We start from the raw sequence: 18,865 nt of genomic DNA, 5'->3' as shown, positions 1-18,865 counted from the left end.
AATAAATGTGAAGTCTTACTGACATTAAGATATTTAACAGTATAATAAGGGAGACTCACTTGAAACATGCTGTGTATTTTGCTAGCTGGTGCCTTTGAAAAAATTTATTAGCATTTAGATAAATGGATTCACAAATTAATAACAATTATCACATTAAAAATACATTATATTTATTCACCAGGTAACAAATATACTAATTTCATTATAGTTCAAACCAAATGAGAATTTAAATATTTTTTCTTTAAATCATCTCTGAAATGTATTTGTTAAATTTTAAATACAACAAAATCTTTTAGTTAAAGTAAACTAAAATATTGGTAATTTATATAGATTGTATTTCTAAAATAAAAGATTAGTATATTTTAATGAACATACACTTTGTCATCTCCTTTTGCTTGGATATAGCATATAGTGTTTCAAAATGAAAATAAATACACGTAGCCAAAATTAAAACCAAAACAAATATGCAAAAACATTTTATTTATAATAGATCAACATTTTTGACATGAAAGGTAGCCACTTTCAATTTCTCAGGAATGCCTAGAATCCAACAGTTTCCAGAAAGACTAGTTAGTTAACAATTATTTCACTGTAGGTAAAAGAAATAATTTCAGAATAAACTTTTTAAATGGCTTTGCCTATGGCAACTTATTTTATAAGCTTAATGTGTGGTAAGCTATCTTTCCCAGGAAGTCAATGTAATCCAACTATGTTCCAAGTGTATTAAACCAGTTTATACAACAAACATGACAATCACGCATTTGTATCAGCTGTGCTCAAAAGAGAATTCTCTTTACCAAAATATTCATTTTTCAAAAAGGCCTCACATTAACCCCTTAAACCAACCACCTTCTTTCTATGTCCAGTACCACTCTGCTACTTCAAGTTGCATTACTTTACAGACAACTGTCAAATTCCAGTGGAACTGTACACTTACTTAAGACTCTAAGAAATATATATCAAACACAAAAATAGTCACTGACTTTAAGGGACAAGGTGATGACTAACTCAATAATAATTTAGCCAATGTCATTTTAGTTTAGAGGGAAAAAAGCAGCCCCCAAATGTCCTTAACTTGTCTGTACTTCTCTGGAACACAAGGAATGAAAAGATAATCTCTGAAATTAAAATCATACGAAAACATCTTAAATGTTTTACGTAAATAAGTGTTAATTTCAGATTCAAACCATATTTTCTTCTGTATTTCAATCTGGGGAAAAAAGTCACAATTATTAGCTCTTCTTACTTAAATTTATTTTTGAGTATTTAAATCTACTATACACCAGTTTGTAAAATTCACCTTGGGTACCACTCCCCATGTGCTGTCTTTACTCAGGTTAAGTCCATTATATGCATGTAAGTGATGGGGGGGTTTATATAGCACTTAAAGAATATTCATGAGAGCGCTGAAATGTTCAAAGTTTCACTATTATCTACTGACTGTAGGATTTGTAATTCAAATTCATTACAGTATTATAAATACTGTGTGAATGGAATGCACACAATTCCTACAGACACACAAACTGAAGTCCAAAAGGCACAGAGTAATGCTGGTGGCTCTTTCTAGTCAGTTAAGAAACAATAAAAAGTCTGCATTATTCTTTCATAATTTAAATACTTAAGTAATCTCCACTTTAATTACTTTATAACAATGACTTCAAATTTACATTATTTTAAGTACCATTGAATAGCTTAGTGTATCATACAGATATTTGCTAATATCCCATCCAAAAATTAAAAAAAAAAACCTCTTCACTATATATATATATAAAAAAAATTATTCCAAGAGACAAGAACATAGAAGAGGGACTTGGTACAGACTATCAACTCAATTTTCTATCACCACAGTTATAACTCCAAAATTAACAGATATACAGCAATAATCAAAAGCAGTGCAAATATCTTTGGAGGTTAAGATAAAATTATAATGCAAGAACATAAAACAAGGAAATAAAAAAGGCAAGTACTTCAAGTACAAGGAACCAGTCTGCTTGAGGTCCATCTTAGTGTTTACTGGGGGCTTCCTTCCTTCTTTTACTTCTTTCTCTGAAACACATTGGCCAGCATGGCACCTGATGTTGTCAACTGACCCATTTTGTTCAAAAACTTGGTCTTTGTATCTTCACTCACTAAGCTTGCAGCGATTGACATTGAGCTAGGAAAGAAATTTTGAAATTCATGTAAAGCAATTAAAAAACTAAAATATCAATTTTTTCATTAACATTAATAAACATTCTAAACTGGTATCACAAAAGGGAAATTAATATTTATGGAATAGTTTTTTTTGGTATCGTATTAGGTCAGGGGCTTCCATGTTCATCGTTTCTATTAAAGGAAGCAGTGTGGTGTAGTGATTAGGAGCCAGTCTGGAACAAGACAATGTCAGTTCTGTCATTTTCCAGCTGTGTGACTTTGGGCAAGTTATTTAATCTCTGTTTCCATATCTATAAAATGGAGATAATTCTAGGATCTACCTCGTAAGGCTACTAAGGATTACATCAGTGTAAAGAGCTTATTAGCAGTGCCAGGCAGGTAACAGCATGCTATAAATGTTAATTATCCCTTTTATCAGCATTACTTCATTTAATTCTTACAGAAACCTTGGAAGATAGATATTACCTCTGTTTTCACAAACAACTAACTCAAATCACAGTGAGGTGTGGTACTGTGCTGGGTAACAGTCCCATGACATATACTTTTCTGGGGGTTTGGGAGAAGAAACATATCTCTGATTGCCAGCTGCACTAGCTTCGATCAACAATGTCAAATCTTTTTCTTCTTTCTTTTTGACCAACCTTCTGTGTAGGGAGTAAGCACAATCTAAATGACTACTAAATACCGCTGATTTATCACACTATTGAACGGAGTATTGATCAAAGACAATGAGCAGTGAGCGATGTGCAGGTGCTCAACAGATATCTGTTAAATCTAAATCTTGGTCTGAGACCAAGGACTTCTGGTTCTGCGTAGGTTTTAAAGGTCCGCACTGTGAGTTACTCAGTTAAGTACCCGACCATGATGCCCACCTTGAAAATCTCTCCTTCCCTCTTATGTCAGTATCTCAACCTGGTCTGTCCCAACATGCCGCTGACTGCTTTCCTCTTATATATGCTGCTTTTTCTCTTCCCACAGAGCAATCCTCCATAAGGGTCAGCATTTGGCTCTAGGTTCTTCAATTACAAAACTTACTCATTCTGTAAGTTTCAAGTAACATCTCCATAAGGATGACTCCAAAATATTTATTGAATCACAACACTTTTCATAAAGGTTAGTCCCATATTACTATTGTTTGCTAGATAACGGAGTCAATGTCTCAAGCTTCTTTTTTCATATTTTAACTTTATTTAAAAATTTTTTTAAAATTATTTTTATTTTTATTTATTTAGGGTTTTTTGGGGGGTGGTGGAGGAGGTAATTAGCTTCATTTATCTATTCATTTATTATTATTACTTTTAATGGAAGTGCTGGGGATTGAACCCAGGACCTCTTGCATGCTAAGCACACATTCTACCACTGAACCATACCCTCCCATCCCCATACCTTAACTTTAGAAATAACTCCTCATTTTTATTTCTTTACTTGTCTTCTCAGTGGTTCTATCACTTTCCTCTCTTCCCAACTATGAATTTAATGGCTCTCTTGCTATTTCAAACTATCTTCAAATCTTGTGACTTCATTCTCCGAAACACTTCCTGTATTGTTTACTTTCATTTCTATTGCCAATAATTTACAACTGAATTATTCCAACAGTCTTGGATCTGACCTCCTTGCATTAGTCAGAGTTACCTCTAAAATAATCACTTCTTTATATCACACCCCTTCTCAAAATCTTCAATGGCCACTTACTACCTGCAAGATAAAATGTGCATGACACTCAAGAAACAGAGCAACTAATTCGTGTGTGTGTGTGTGTGTGTGTGTTTAAACCATCACTGCTTAACTTCTGGACTCCCTTGAGTCAAGTGTCCCTAGTCTACTTGTTCAAATCATTCTCAACCTAAAAATCTCTTTCTATCTCGTGTTAGTCATCTTTCAAATCCTAGTGATGCCTTTCTTTGACACTCTAGGTTTACAGTGCTGTTTTCTTTCTGTAGAAAACAGTGCTAAGTCAAAAGGTAAGTATGATTTTAATTTTGTGGGTCAGATAATACTTGACATACCATCAAGTCTTAATGATTCTAAGAGGAGAGCAACAATGATGATAAGGGGTCTGGAAATCCTAAGAGTAGTGAAAGAAATGAAGAATGGTTTGGAGAAGATTTAGGAGACTTAACAGATACCTATGTTGTAACAAAAAACAAGAGGTATATAATCCATATGTGCAGAGCTGTATATACCTTTATAGCTCTGCTGATATACATCACAATTACCTGAGGAACTTTTTGAAATGTGAATGCCTAGATCTAATTCCAGTCAGTGATTCTGATTTTCTTCCACCTGCGGTAGAGGACCTAGGCATTTATTTTACAAAGCTTTCTAATAAAGAGCCAATGCATTATAGCATTTTTTTTTTCTTAAAAGAGTTCATATTTTTATCAGTATGACAAAGATGACCCCTCCACCAAATGATGAAAATCGGCTTTAGCCAGTAGATACAGGAAGGGAGATTTTAACTCAGGATAAGGAAGGAATTTTTAAAAAACAGAGTAGTTTTAGAAGGTAATATGTCTTCTTACTAGAGGTTTTCAGGGAAATCTCAGGTCCTTCCTTTGTGATGCATAGCCAACCAGCTGCCATTGCTTGTTGATACTGAATCTACAGAACCTCACTTCCGGCCTGTCTCTAAAATGACTTATGTCCTAGAACGTTTCCCTCTCTCTCCACGTCATTCCATCTTGCAGATTAAAGGTCACCACTCCTTCTCTTTGAAATCTCTACTTGAGTTTTTGACACTGATTTGGTTTGCCTCCTGTTTCTCAGCTAAGCTCCTCTTAAATGTTGGTCTAATTCCATGTCTGAGCCCCCTTTCCAAGTGAAATCATTCATCCACCTCCACCCCAGTTCTCAGGCTGCACCCCAGATCTTCTGAAAAACTCTGGAGATGGCACTCAGCAGTTTCCAGGTGATTCTGATGGACCCTAAAGCCTGAGAAGCAAAGTTACTAAGGATTAGTAAACTAAGGGTCACAGGCCAAATCCAGTCTGCTGTCTGTTTTGTAAAAAAAAGTTTTATTGGAATGCAGCCATGCCTGTTCATTTCCACACCATCAATAGCTGCTTGACTGCTACGATAGCAGAGTCCAGTTGCACAGTTGGGACAAAGACTGTATGGCTTGCAAAGCCTGAAATTTTCACGGTCTTTCCAGAGAAAGTTTGCTGACTTTGGCATGAGATGTCAAAACCTTTCACGTGGCATACAGAGTTCTTTATTAACGGTGTACATCTACCTTTATAGACTTATCTCTATCATCCTCCCATATACTCTGTGATTGATTGATTGATTTAGGGGTTAGGTTTACTTATTTACTTTTAGAGGGGGTATCTGTGGTCTAGCTTTCAATTACAGTTCCCAAAATATGCTTTTCTGAAACTATCGTCTCTTTGCACAGTGCAGATATTTCTGCATGGACATCTCTTTTCTCTTTTCCTTTTGCCTCTGGTCAGAGTGTGAATCAATCTGTTATCTTCAAAACTGGTACATAAAGAGGAAGAAATGAACATTATCTTGTCTTTACTATATAAACTATACCACTTGAAACAGTAGTACCTATGGGGGAAGGTTTTCTTTACTGAAGACTGACAGCTCACAAATAAAGAAGGGATAATATAATTAGAGTAATATATTTTGTAACTGCTAATGAGTTAGTAGATTCAGCACTGATCATTAACAGATGTTAATATCACCAAAAAAGGAGATATGCAGACATTATTTGCCTCACAATGAAAACATACCTCCTCCTGTGTAGCAGTTTTATCAAATAAAAACCATGCCCTGATTCTGATTAAGTCTCTAGATCTAGATTCAACTACCAGATTTATAGGAAATACAGAGGAACATTTTAAACAGCACAAGGGAAATGCAATTAGCAAGATTTAGACTGTGCGAACCTCTACAGGACAAATGACTCATTTCCTTCAACAAGTAAACTGTATGGAGAAAAAAAAAAGAAGGGGAACCTATGAATTAAAGGAGACTTAAGAAATGCAGTAACCGTTTGTAATACACGGAATGTTGGATCCTGACTCAAAGAAATAAACTGTAAGGAAAAAACAAACAACAAATCAATATGACATTTATGAAACAATTAGAAATTTGAACAAACGCCAGATAATAAATAATATTAAGGAGTTATTTTGGTATGATAATGATATTATGTTTATGTTTTAAAAAAATAGCACTTACCTTTTAGAGATGCATACCAGAATATGGGAGAGGGTGGGAAGTGGGTATAGACAAAATAAAATTGACTATGAATTGATAACTGTTGAAGCTGAGTGACTGAGCACAGGGGAATTCATTATATTATGTTTAGGTTTCTGTATATTTGAAATTCTCTACAATAAAGCTTCTAAAAATAAATGTAGAAGATTTGAATATCATGGGAAAAATAAGATTATAAAAATGAACTTTTTTTTTAAAAGGTAAAGTCAAATAACCAAAGCAATCTTAGAAAGTTATAAAGATATTTTCTTTTTTAATTCTTGCATGCTAATTCATGAAATTTCATTTAGAATGTATTTCTCATAAAATTTTTCTCAATTTTGATCCAAAAACCTTTCACATTTTAAATAAGGCACCAAATAAATTTTAATATTTAATGTATGACTAATGAGAATTATTTGCTTTAACATTAATTTTATAGATTTTGTGTTCAGAATAGAAACCTATCAAGGTTTTTTATTGTTTTAACTTTCCATTGCTAAAATGATACAAGAGCTCCTACCAATCTAGGAGGCTAAGGAAAGGGTTCTGACTCCCAGTAAGAGGCAGAAGTCTATGTGTGTGTGCTAGGGGTGTGGAGGAGTCTTTATGTGTATGTGTACCTAGCTTGAAACGGTGAAACACTTATCGCTGGTAGTCAGCTTTACAAAGGAAACACCTTTGAGCTTTTTATGCCTAACAGAGTCCATTTAAGATTACCTGCTCAAGGTTACTTCAGTAAGAGTCAAGAGTACACATAGACTATTTGTACATTACTTCCTCTCCTGAAATACCCAACTTTATTCTTTCACACTTATGTTCATATTTTAATTTCACTGAATCTTTGAATTCTAATTAGTTTGGTTAGAAGCATATGACTAGAACGTTGACAAATTTACAATCCTTTATGCAGTGAATCAACTTAAATCTTACAACTCCTGTCACAAACTTCTAGGAACTATTTTCACCAGTAGTCCCCAAATCCTGCTACCTATCAGAACTTCTTGGGAAGCTTTTATTTTATTTTAGTATAGTTGATGTACAATATTATATAAATTATAGGCATATAATATAGTGATTCACAATTTTTAAAGGTTACACTCCATTTATAGTTATTATAAAATATTGGCTATATTCCCTGTGTTGTATAATAGATCCTTGTAGCTTATTTTATACATAATAGTTTGTACCTCTTGATCCCCTCCCCCTCTATTGCCCCTCCCCACTCCCTCTCCTCACTGGTAACCACTAGTTTGTTCTCTATGAGTCTGTTTCTTTTTTGTTATATTCACTAGTTTATTTTTTAGATTCCACATACAAATGATATCATACAGTATTTGCCTTTCTCTGACTTATTTCACTTAGCATAATACCCTCCAAGTCCACCCATGTTGTTGCAAATGGCAAAATTTAATTCTTTTTTATGGTTAAGTAGTATTCCATTGTAGATATACACCACAGCTTCATCCATTCATCTGCTGATAGGCACGTGGGTTGTTCTCATATCTTGGCAGTTGTGAATAATGTTGCTATGAATATGGGGGTGCATGTATCTTTTCAAACTAGTGTTTTTGTTGGAAGCTTTTAAATATACAGACTCCCTGGGCTGATTCAGAATGTTAAGGGCACAGAACACGAGGTAGAGATCTGAATTTTAAATTCCCCAGATGGTTTATGGATTAGCATTTGAGAACCGTCAATTTAAAGGATTTTCTTGCCTTCCAAATAAATGAGTACAAAGTAACACATTATAAAACACGATACCCACCTATAGAAAATTTACACAGAAATTACGGATAACACAAAGCCTTAAAAAAGAATTAATGTCTTACCCTTGAGGCTCTTGGACAGTCTTGTTCTCTACTTTTTGTTCACATTCTTTTATCATGGAACTTAAAATAACCTGATTTTTAAAAAAATTACTTCAGTGAAATACAGTTTACATAGAAAAATGCTATGGTTTAACATTTTTAATTGAATTTTTTAAATATTCCCAGAAGCTAATACGTTAAATAAGAATTCAAAGTTTTGGCAGTGACTTTGTTAAAGGAATTCATGTTGGATTGCTAGACTAGGTGCAGAAATAGCTTTAAAAGACCTCCATCATGTAACTTAATAATTCACTTTGATTTTCACTAACCTTCCTTCTGAGTCTGATTTCTATTCTCCCAGCAACTAATGTTAAAAAAGTAAAATTTATATACATTTAACATATATATATATATATATATATACACACACACACACACCATGGTCAGACATATTTTCCCAGTAAAAGCTGTTCTGTCCCTTTGTCCCTTGCTTTTTCCAGGTTGCAAAAAGCAAGATGCTCTACTTTAAAGTCTAGAGCAGAGGCCAGATATAGGTCTGTGGTTACTAAAATCGGGGATACAATGGGTGTCTAAGAGTTAACATTAACACCACTCTTGCAGGGAGACAGTAGGTAATGGAAAGGGTGGGGGGATCTAAGCTACTCCAGTTGCTGGCACCCACACCAGAAACCATATGGCCCTCCTGAATTTTCTTGGTCCATATTTGTGCATGGAGGTCACTAAACAACAAATACTTATTGCCACCTACTACGTGCCAGGCACGTTTTAGACACAGAGGATGCAGCAAATTAAACAGACAACACTCCCTCCCTGCAGAGAGCTTATGTTCTTATGTTCTAGACAACAAACACAAAAAATAGGTAAATCATATATCAGAAGATGATAAGGGCTTTAGAAAGAACACTGAATAAGGCAAGGGGTACTAGGAGGCCAAAGTGAAGAATATTACAATTTACATGGAGGTATTCAGAGTAGGCTTCATGGAGAGGATAATATTTAAGCAAGAACCTGAAGGACATGAGAAATAAGTGTTGTAGACACTTGGGAAGAAGCTGAGCAAAGGCTGTAGATGGGAGGGTGTCTATCATGCTCAAGCAAGGAAGCCAGAGTGGTGGGTGTAGAGTGAGCAAGGGGGAAGGAAGATGGTGAGGCCTGAGATGTAAGGAGGAGGGGAACTGGGTTCTCCAGTGCCTTGCAGATTATGGGGAGGCCTTCTGATTTTTTTCCTGCTTTCCCATTCTCTTATCTAACATATTATAGATTTTTGTTTGTTTGGCTATTTTTTTGCATCAGTGTTTTCTGGGAGAGTTTCTGTACTTTTTCTTCTGCTCCCTATCTTGTCTGTTTCTTCCAGTGTCCTCTTTCTTGTGTGTATGTTTTCATCTCTGCTGTGGATGTCAGAAGCGAATTTTCTCAAATGGCTGGTCATCTTGGGATGTCCACTAAAGACTGGGGTGTTAAAATGTTGATTAGAATCTCTTCATGCATGAATAATATCACTTTAAGGTGAATCTGGCACAGACTTTCTGTCAGTCTTTTCCCGCTGAAGGTATAATTCTGGCTGCCACCATTCTTGGAGCCAAGAAGGAGAAAGGTAATGAGGTTTCTAATCAGTAATGATACATTTGACTTAATTTCCCTCCTTTCATTATAGTGCCTCATTCATACTCTCAGCTATGCCTGATCTCCCAAGTCTAGAAAGTAAAAACTAAGGTTTGGAAGGGAATCTGGGAGTCTGTTCCTTTTAAAGACTTTTAACTACTCCTCCTATTTTCAGTCCCACCCTACATTACTGGAAGGTGGGGAAAATCAGGCTTGCTTCTTGTTTGTTCTATTCTATAGATAAACTCCATCTTCCATGCAAAAATCCTGAACAAAATACTAGCAAACTGAATCCAGCTTCATATAAAAGGAATTATATACCATAATCAAGTGGTATTTATTGTAAGAATGCAAAGGTTGATTTAACATCTAAAAATCTATTAATATAAAACATTGTAAGAGAATAAAAACCAATAACCATGTGACCATCTCAGCTGACACACAAAAATCATTTGACAATATCCAACACCCCTTCATGATAAAAATATTCAACGAACTAGCAATAAAAGCTAACTTCCTCAACCTGATAAAGGGCATCTATAAAATATACAAAGCAAAAAGGAAAAAAAAAAGGAGAAATAGAAAACTCCCAATCATAACTTTAACGTCTTTCAATAGCTGTTAGAACAAGCAGATCGCAAAAAGTTGATACAAATGTAGGAGAACTGAATCATAAAATTAACTGCCTTCACCTTATTGAACAAAATCCATGGATCAATAAAGAAAAGAAATGAGAATCTAATTTAAACTATATGATAATGAAGCTGCAACACAGCAAATGCATGGGATGCAGCTAAAGGAATGAATACTTAGAGCCTTTAATTCATGTACCAGAAAAGTTAGTAAGTAAATAACCTAAGCTTCCTCCTTTAGGGAGTTAGAAAAACAGGAAAATAAAAAAAAATCAAACCTAAAGAAAGCAGAAGGAAATAAAGATGAAAATAGAAATAATGAAACTAACAAACAGAAAAATCAACACAGCCAAAAGTTCAATATTTGAAAAGATTAATAAAACTGATAAACTATCAAAACTATTTTATAAAGAAAGCAAGGAACAAGTGAATGTCAGAAGTTAAAAAGGGATAGCAATATAGATCCTATTATAAGGAAAAGGGAAAAAATAAAGTGAAAGTATTAGAAAAGAATATATTATTTACAGATGACTTCTCTACATTTGAAACATACACACAAACAAGAGACATTTTATTATTAGAATTAATAATAAAGTTTCTCAAGTTGGCCAGACATGAGCTGAACATACTTAATATGTATTTCTACACACCAGGAAAAAAGGGTTAAAAAACATATAATCCTAAAAAAGGTAACATTATAACATCATAGCTACAAGGTGACAATTTTTTCAGATGAAATTATAAAACTTTATTGAAAGAAACTGAAGGAGATCTAAATAAATATAAGATACAGTATGTCCTGAATAGAAAGATTCAAAATCACGAGGTTGATGTCTCCTCCAATTAGTTTATAGAATCAATTCAATTTCAACCAGAACCTGAATGAAATCTTTCTTGGAACCTGAAAAGATCAAGATAAATTTTAGCATGACCAAGATCACGCTAAAATTTGCATTAAAAAGCTACAGGTCATGAACAGCTCTAAAAAAGGATAGAGTGCTGGACTTGCCCTGTTAGATTTCAGGACTTAACAAGGTAACTGTAATGAAGACAGTGTATCAATGTTACAATAATTGAGGAAGAGACCAGTGGAAAAGAATGTTCCCTAATAACAGACACAGGCATACATGGAAATTCCATTTATGACAGAGGTGGCACTGCCAATCAGTAAAGACATGACAAACTGTTCAATAAACAATAATGAGACAACTGGTTACCTGTATTGAAAACAATGTAACTGAAGCACTACTTCACACCATACATAAAAACCAATTTTAGATGGATTAAGAAGTTGATTGTGACACTGTAACATTAAACATTTTAAGAAGAAAGGAGATAATGTTTTGGAAATGATCAATCAAAAAAAAAAAAAATCAAGTGTTCAAACCAGCCAAAAATGTGAAAAAAAAAATCACAAATTGGACGAAGATATTCATAAAACACAAAACTGACAGAATACTGGTTTTCTGGTTATATAACAAACTTCAAAGAAGAGTAAAAAAGTCAACCCCAAATGGGAAAAATAGGCAAAAAACCTAAATAGGCTTTGATTAATGCACACAACTAGTCAGTAAACATACAAAGAAGGCTCAAGTTTGACAATAATCAGAGAACTGCAAATGAAAACCGTAATGAGATACCACTTTATAGCTACCAAATTTAAAAAGTCTATGGATACCAAGTGTTGACAAAGATATGGACAAAAAGGGTATATACTCCTTTACACTCCTATCAAGTCTGAAAAGTGTCCTTTCAGGCTAGCACTTTGATAACCAGTGATCTTAGAAGTAGAAGTTTTGTTGGATTAGTGTGATGGCAGTAAATATAATGTACCAACAGACAGTGTGGAAGTTCAGAGAGTGAGTGTAGACTGGTGGGAGGGAAAAGAGATTTGAGGGAGGGAGGGAAGATTTTGTTTTTGTTCTGTTCTGTTTTGTTTCAGAGGGGAGAGTCAAACATGATAATAGGTTAAAGAAAAGTTGATAGAAAAACAGGTTGAAGATACGGAATAGGAAATAAATGATAAACAGGGTTTTAGAGGAAACAGGAAAATAGAATGAAAAGAGTTATGAGAAAATGGAGACAAAACAGAAATTTTGTTTCTAAGAAAGTTGATGGTCAGAGAAATACTGCATAGCATTTTATAGATAAAAAGTATTTCACGTACATTCTCTTATTAAATTCTAATTATATTCAGCAAAGGAGAGTACATTATCCCTACTTTAGAGAACTAAACAGAGACTCAAAGATGTTAAAGGAGTTGCTTAAGATCTTGTAACTAGTAAAAAAATCCATAAAATGACACTGAATTAGATTTTTAAAAATTAAGCACAGTATATCATAGTCACATGTCACACAAAGGAATAAAAGTCTGTATAGGAGATACTAAAACACATGAACACGGCACTGATAATCACAGTGGCTTAATTATCACAGTAGCTTACCTCATGCTCTGGAGAAAGATGTTCCATGTCAATGCGTAAACATCTGAGACCAGGCAAAAAGTGATTAACCATTAACTCCTCTGAAATGACTTGAGACAAGGTAGTTAAGGACATAAAACAAACTGGTAGGTCCAACAACTACAGAAGAATACAAAAGCAGCAGCTCTCTTAAATGATGGCTATGGCACGCCGATCACTCAGACCAAAGAGGCTTCCCTCAGCACGATCCTTATTTGTTGAATTAGTTCCTTATCGAGAGTCAACTGTGTTTATTCCCACAAATCTCTTTGTTACGGTACTAAAAGCACATAATTTAATTACATAATATGTAATTAAAAACATATGAAATAATAAGGGTGAAAACTAAATCATGTAATTTAATTGGATGTTTAAATGAGAATGAAAAGTAGGAAAATTAAAGTCTCCACCACAACCCAAGTTAAAGGTTTTGGAAAAATTGATAAAGGCCAGTTGCTTAAAACACTGCTGTTTAATTGTGTATATAAGACAACTGTTAAAAATTAAGAAAAATATAAAAATCTAGAAAAATGCTGTACCCAGTATCACAAATGTTTCTGGATTCTCTTTAAAGAAACTTAAGCTGAAATTCATAGACAATTGTATTATTAATGTGGTTTATCTAAGAAAGATGATGTTTAATCAGTAGACTCACAAAAGAAATGCCCCAGTCCTACATCAAAAGATTGGTAAAAGAAATTACATTTATGTATTTTAAGTTAAAATAAGTTATCTTAGGTATATACCATTTTCCTGATTTCTTACTTTAGCCATTCTGTTAAACTGACCTACTATTGGTCCTGATTGAATTGGGCAAGACAGCTTTTGCTGTAATAATGTAAGTTAAGTACGACTTACATCTCCTAGCCATATGAATTTTAGTTGATTATCTTGACATTGAAAGGAATCAGGAAAGCAGATATATTTCTTGAGAAAACAATTCACCTTGTTTATTCACATCAATTCTGACACATTCTCATCTATCATAGTTGTTAGCTATTTAAAAATAGTTCTTACTTAATATTATACCATATTAAAGCAAAAATGGCAGTAAATGAGTTCCCTCATAAAGATGCATTAGTCTTTCTGAAAAAAAAATTACAATAAACTCCATTAAGTAAAAAATCTATATAACTATGGCTTGAAAATATAGTTATAAGTAAATACTATTTGTAGATAAAGCTCCTATAATAAATAGGCAGTGACTTATAAACAGGCAGTTATAAAAATATAGACATCATTTGGTTGAACTAAATCCCTGTAAGATATATAGAGGTCTGCAACTAATGGCTACGTAGTCTTATTTTCTGAGTATGGGAAAGTATCACCAAGATACATCCGTGAGTGACCTTTGGATTAGTAGTTAAGAGTCTGATCTACAGAAATTTGGGCATGGATTGAGAAGCTGAAAATGGCCTTATTTGGAGGTGAGAGGGAAGACACTTTCCTCTCTCTCTACTTACTGTTGGTCCTTTTCCCCAAGGAATCCCACAATCTTTCTTAGGGGCTGGAAACTTAGAGGCTATTTAATCCTATCTGATGTCAGGAATCACCTCTACCTCATCTGTGAATGATGGTCATAAGGCCTCTGACTGCTGACAGGGACAAGATGTTCACTGTTTCATAAGGGAGATCACTGCACTTTTAGACAGCTCAGTTAGAAAGTTTTTCTTATAAACAAAATAGGCCTCTCTGTGACCTCTGCTTGTTAGTGTTTGCTCTGCACCTTAGTTACACAACAGTATGCCTAATCTTTTTCCTATACAACAATCTTTAAAGTAATTCTCAAATTATCTTTTCATCCTTAAGTCATTTCTTTTCCAGGTTAAACATTTATAAAGTCCTTCAGATTTTTCCTAAACATGATTTCTTGACTTAATACTATGCTGAATGTTAAACCATATAGATTTTCTGTGTCCCTATTAAAATATGATGTCGTACTGAAAAGAATACTCTTGTGTTTTATCAGCTCAGGATGCAATGGAACAGCAGAATTTATTTATTAGTGCATACCACCCTGTTGATACAAGTACAAGTTCTGACTCACACAGAACTAACACTTTCAGTACTTGAACAGGGCCTATTGTTAGCATGCCTCTTCCCCTTACTGTATTAGTACAAAGGCTTTTTACCATATTTCCTCTAGTAATATTCTGTATATACCTAAATATACAGTAATATTCCTTCTACACAGACTTTTATGCTCTTTAGAAACCACTGTCTTGTCTACTTGGAAAATTCGGTTTATAGAGCTAAATTTTTGATCTTTTGACTTTCCCACTTTTCCTGAGGCATATTCCTTTAGAAACTCCCTGCTATATAAGATTTTATACAAACTTTCACTTAAGGTTTTAAACATGTAGTTTCACAAAGTTTAGGTAACAGGTATAAATAAACATTAATGCTTTCTTTCTTTGACATGCCAGATTCTGACACGCCATTATTACTTTCTTGTAAAGGTCCTGTCACTTCTCCATTACTGAAGAGTTCTTCCTTGCTAATTCAGAATTATCACTTCCTCTTTTTGCTTCCTCTATTTTCTCTAAGTTGAAAATGCCAACATGATAAATCAGGAATGATAGTAAGTTCTGCTTTTAGTGGAATTAAACATATAGAAGATACATGGATGGTTGAGACAAAATTATCAAAATACGGTTCCTCTGCTCACTTTATAATCTGTATTATAAAAAAGTGGCTTATATCATCCACGTGAATAGGTAATTTGTAGAATATTCCCAAAATGAAGTGTTCTCAACTGCATATCCAATTTCAAGTTTTAACATTTCTAAAAGGACAAATAGCTCCTTAACAGACAGCATTATATTTCTACTTTTTCTACTGTTTTTTTTTTTTGTCAAAATCATAATCCTTAGAGTATGTTGTCTAGCATGTACTTTTACAGTTACATCTGAGTGTTAAGGCTTTAACTCCTGTTTCAATCTCTTATTTCCCCTTTCTTGAGCTATTCTGGCTTTTAATGGGAGAGCCCAAAAGCTGGAGTTTACTCTACCAATCCTTATCTTTACTTCCTTCTTTTTTACTAGGTCTAGGATAGTAAAGAGAACATTTAACAGGATAGCTTAAGTTTGTTGTTCTAGTCACAGTTTTGCTTTTAACTATAAAAAACAGAAGTCACTAATGTCTTTAAGCTTCAGTTTAATCACATATAAAATGTAGTGGTTGACATGGGTTAGATGACCTCTGAGGTTCTCCAGTTCTACCATCACGCAAATGATTAACCATAGTCGCACTGTATTTTTCCAATGGGTGATATCTCGCCAAGAGATATTCATAGTATCATAAAGACAGTTAAACAGTTGTTGAAAATGAACACCAGGACACTTATTGCTTGCTTGGTTATATAGCTGATTAACACAGATAAAATTTGAGTCAATGTTTTTAAAACTACAGAACATATAAACACAGAGGACTTAAAGTTACCTTTTAAAATTATGAGATGGCTAGAATAAGGAGTGGGGCAAATCAACTCAAATTTTTAATCTACGTAACTACTTCTTAGTTAACTTGAAGGAAAAAATTCTACTTCTCAATCTTTAACAACTGAGGTTCACTGTTAAGATTTATTATATAAATATAGATACACATTAATAAAGCAAGGATACAACAACAGGAAAGTGCACTGTAGGCTTCAAAAAGATGGGTAGCAATATCCAGTCTTTTAGAATCCACAATTTGTAAGTTGTTCACCAAGGCTAACTTATGCAAATGTGGTATGACAACTGAAAAAAGAAAAAAAAAATTGTTACATTTTAATCTAAAACATACTTATAAATTTAAAAAAACAAATTTTCAGTTTATTTTATAAAATTTTATTTTAATTCTGGGATGATTTTAAAAGACTACCCACATCTTACACTTGCTTTTCTTATTCAGAAAAAAAGCACGTTTTTCACAGAATAAAGATCTAGGATTTGGGAGAAATAAATTATAGCATGCCATTATAACCTATTTATGAGGATGTACACAGGTCATTTGGCTTCACTGCAATTAAATTTCCCAATTTGAAATATGAAAACCAAATAAACAAATGTAAACAACCTACCTCTTGTGTTATTATCATCTTTATAAATAAGTTTATAAAAATCAGGTATTACTGTTGCTATTAAAAAAAGATATAAATAAAGTATACTTATTCTTGTTTCAACATCAAATTATTTCACTACTTCATAAAACTATTATTAGCTTTAGTTTTTCAAGTTCTTAGCAAAGACCAATGTCAAGTAGCACCGGTGTCTGAGTTTTCAAGTCACTCAATGGGCTCAGTATCTTATATTTCAATGAATGGTGTAAAATTTAAAAAATAAAGCAGCACACTGCTAAAATAAAAGTGATGGCCCAAGAAATGGTAACCATTTCAGTAGCAATGAGCACCCCTACTGCCTAAGGTTGTGTTTTCTAAGTATCATTTCCTACCAAAACCAGGGTTTCTTGGAGAAATGGCCAGGGTCAGAGATTGTCAAATTGTTGATAATCATGGTCCCTTTATAGATTCTGGTTTGTTGGAGAACCCAAAACAGCATTCATAAGCACATACTTCTGACCAACTGCACTGACTTCTTTCATGTTTACACTGACTTTGTATATCTTTAAGATACAGTATCTTTTTAGAAAAATCTCCTGCTTCCTCAATAAACCAGCACTATAATTACAACTTTTATGCTTACTTAGTAAATGGCAAAAAACTCCACAAAAACTTAGGACAACAATGGTCATTTTTAGGGGACTTTGTGACTTGTCAAAATTAATAATAACTACATACTTTAGAGGTGCTCTAAAAAAATAATTAGGAGACAGAAAACTCTAAATATTCATTGAAATCCCAATGAATTCACTGAAACTCCAATTCATCAATTGGCATGCTGAGGTCTCAACAAAATGGTGGCTATAAGTTAGTCTCTTTAAGATTCTCTATTTCATTTCTGCCCAAACCTTCTGAAACTTACCTTCCCTATACTTCTTTATCTATAAACACACGGCTTCTTTATTGATTCTGCTCCTTCTCTGATTTCCTACACAAGCAATCCTTTCCTCAATGTTTTTCTCAGAAATTCAACAACCACATTATGTAATACCCTCTTAAAACTGCTTAACTAGAAAACAAACCTATACAAGTTACTTTAAATTGTAGAGAAAGTTAAAGGCTATAATTAAAGATCTTCCTAAATCTCAGAAGATAAACAGAAATTTACTACAGAATTCAATACTTCATTATATATGTATTATCCTGGGCTACCACATCTTACCAATTAATTCACTTAATTGTTAACCTCTCAGATAGAGATAAATGGTTAAAAGATTTACTAACCTAGATGTGAGTAATTCTACAACTGACCTTTGGTGGGCAAGGAAAATAGGAAATACACAACATAAGGCCACTTCAGAAGCCTTTCTCTTAAGGGCAGATGGGACAAAGATTCAAAACCGCAAACAAAATAAAGATAAATCAATGGGAGACTTTATAAAAATAGATTTTAATAAACTTTCAAAAAATATTCTGGGGTAGATCCAACAGCAAAAGTGAAGTGAATTTTGTCATCTCTTTTTGTAAATGGGATCAGATCTAAAATAAGGGACTTTTGAAAAAAACTGATCTAAAATGTAAAATTGCCAAGTTAGAAAATCTCCAATGTATGATTTAATATTTTCAGACAGTCTTAAAAAGTTAAAGAAATGGAAAACAAACAGTCAAAATTGTTTTATGCTCTGGATAACATAAATGTCTCCTGAGATAAAACAGACCAAAAGGTCCTGTAATAACTAAGAGCTGGGAAAGATGAAAGGACACTGGATGAACCAAAGTCTTGTATTCTCTAAGAAAAAGAGAGGCAAATATCCAAAAATGCCACTCCAAGGAAGACATTACCACCCAGCAATTCTCTGTCCTTTCTCTAAACTCCTAACTGGAATTATCTGGAAATACAGACAGATAACAATACAGCACCCTTGTCAATATGGG

The 18,865-nt window shown here is 33.6% G+C and overlaps 1 protein-coding gene across 4 annotated transcripts in view; it reads right to left on the bottom strand.

Annotated features, from left to right (window-relative positions):
• Positions 1-447: 447 nt before the first annotated feature.
• Positions 448-18,865, bottom strand: part of RELCH (RAB11 binding and LisH domain, coiled-coil and HEAT repeat containing) — a 99,962-nt gene continuing 81,544 nt past the window's right edge. For 3 of the 4 annotated variants that reach the window (XM_064480388.1, XM_064480389.1, XM_064480390.1), the window contains exons 26-29: positions 16,512-16,628; positions 12,871-12,959; positions 8,193-8,263; positions 448-2,155 (exon numbers count right to left, since the gene is read on the bottom strand). In XM_064480388.1, coding sequence (XP_064336458.1) covers positions 2,035-2,155; positions 8,193-8,263; positions 12,871-12,959; positions 16,512-16,628 — 398 coding nt within the window. In that variant the 3' untranslated portion in view covers positions 448-2,034. Of the gene's footprint in view, positions 2,156-8,192; positions 8,264-12,870; positions 12,960-16,511; positions 16,629-18,865 lie in introns of those variants that run through there. The other variant, XM_064480391.1, reaches the window with a different exon arrangement.

Source organism: Camelus dromedarius, chromosome 28 (assembly GCF_036321535.1).
Source record: "Camelus dromedarius isolate mCamDro1 chromosome 28, mCamDro1.pat, whole genome shotgun sequence".
Classification (NCBI taxonomy): Eukaryota; Metazoa; Chordata; class Mammalia; order Artiodactyla; family Camelidae; genus Camelus; species Camelus dromedarius.
This window is presented reverse-complemented; position numbering and strand designations above follow the sequence as displayed.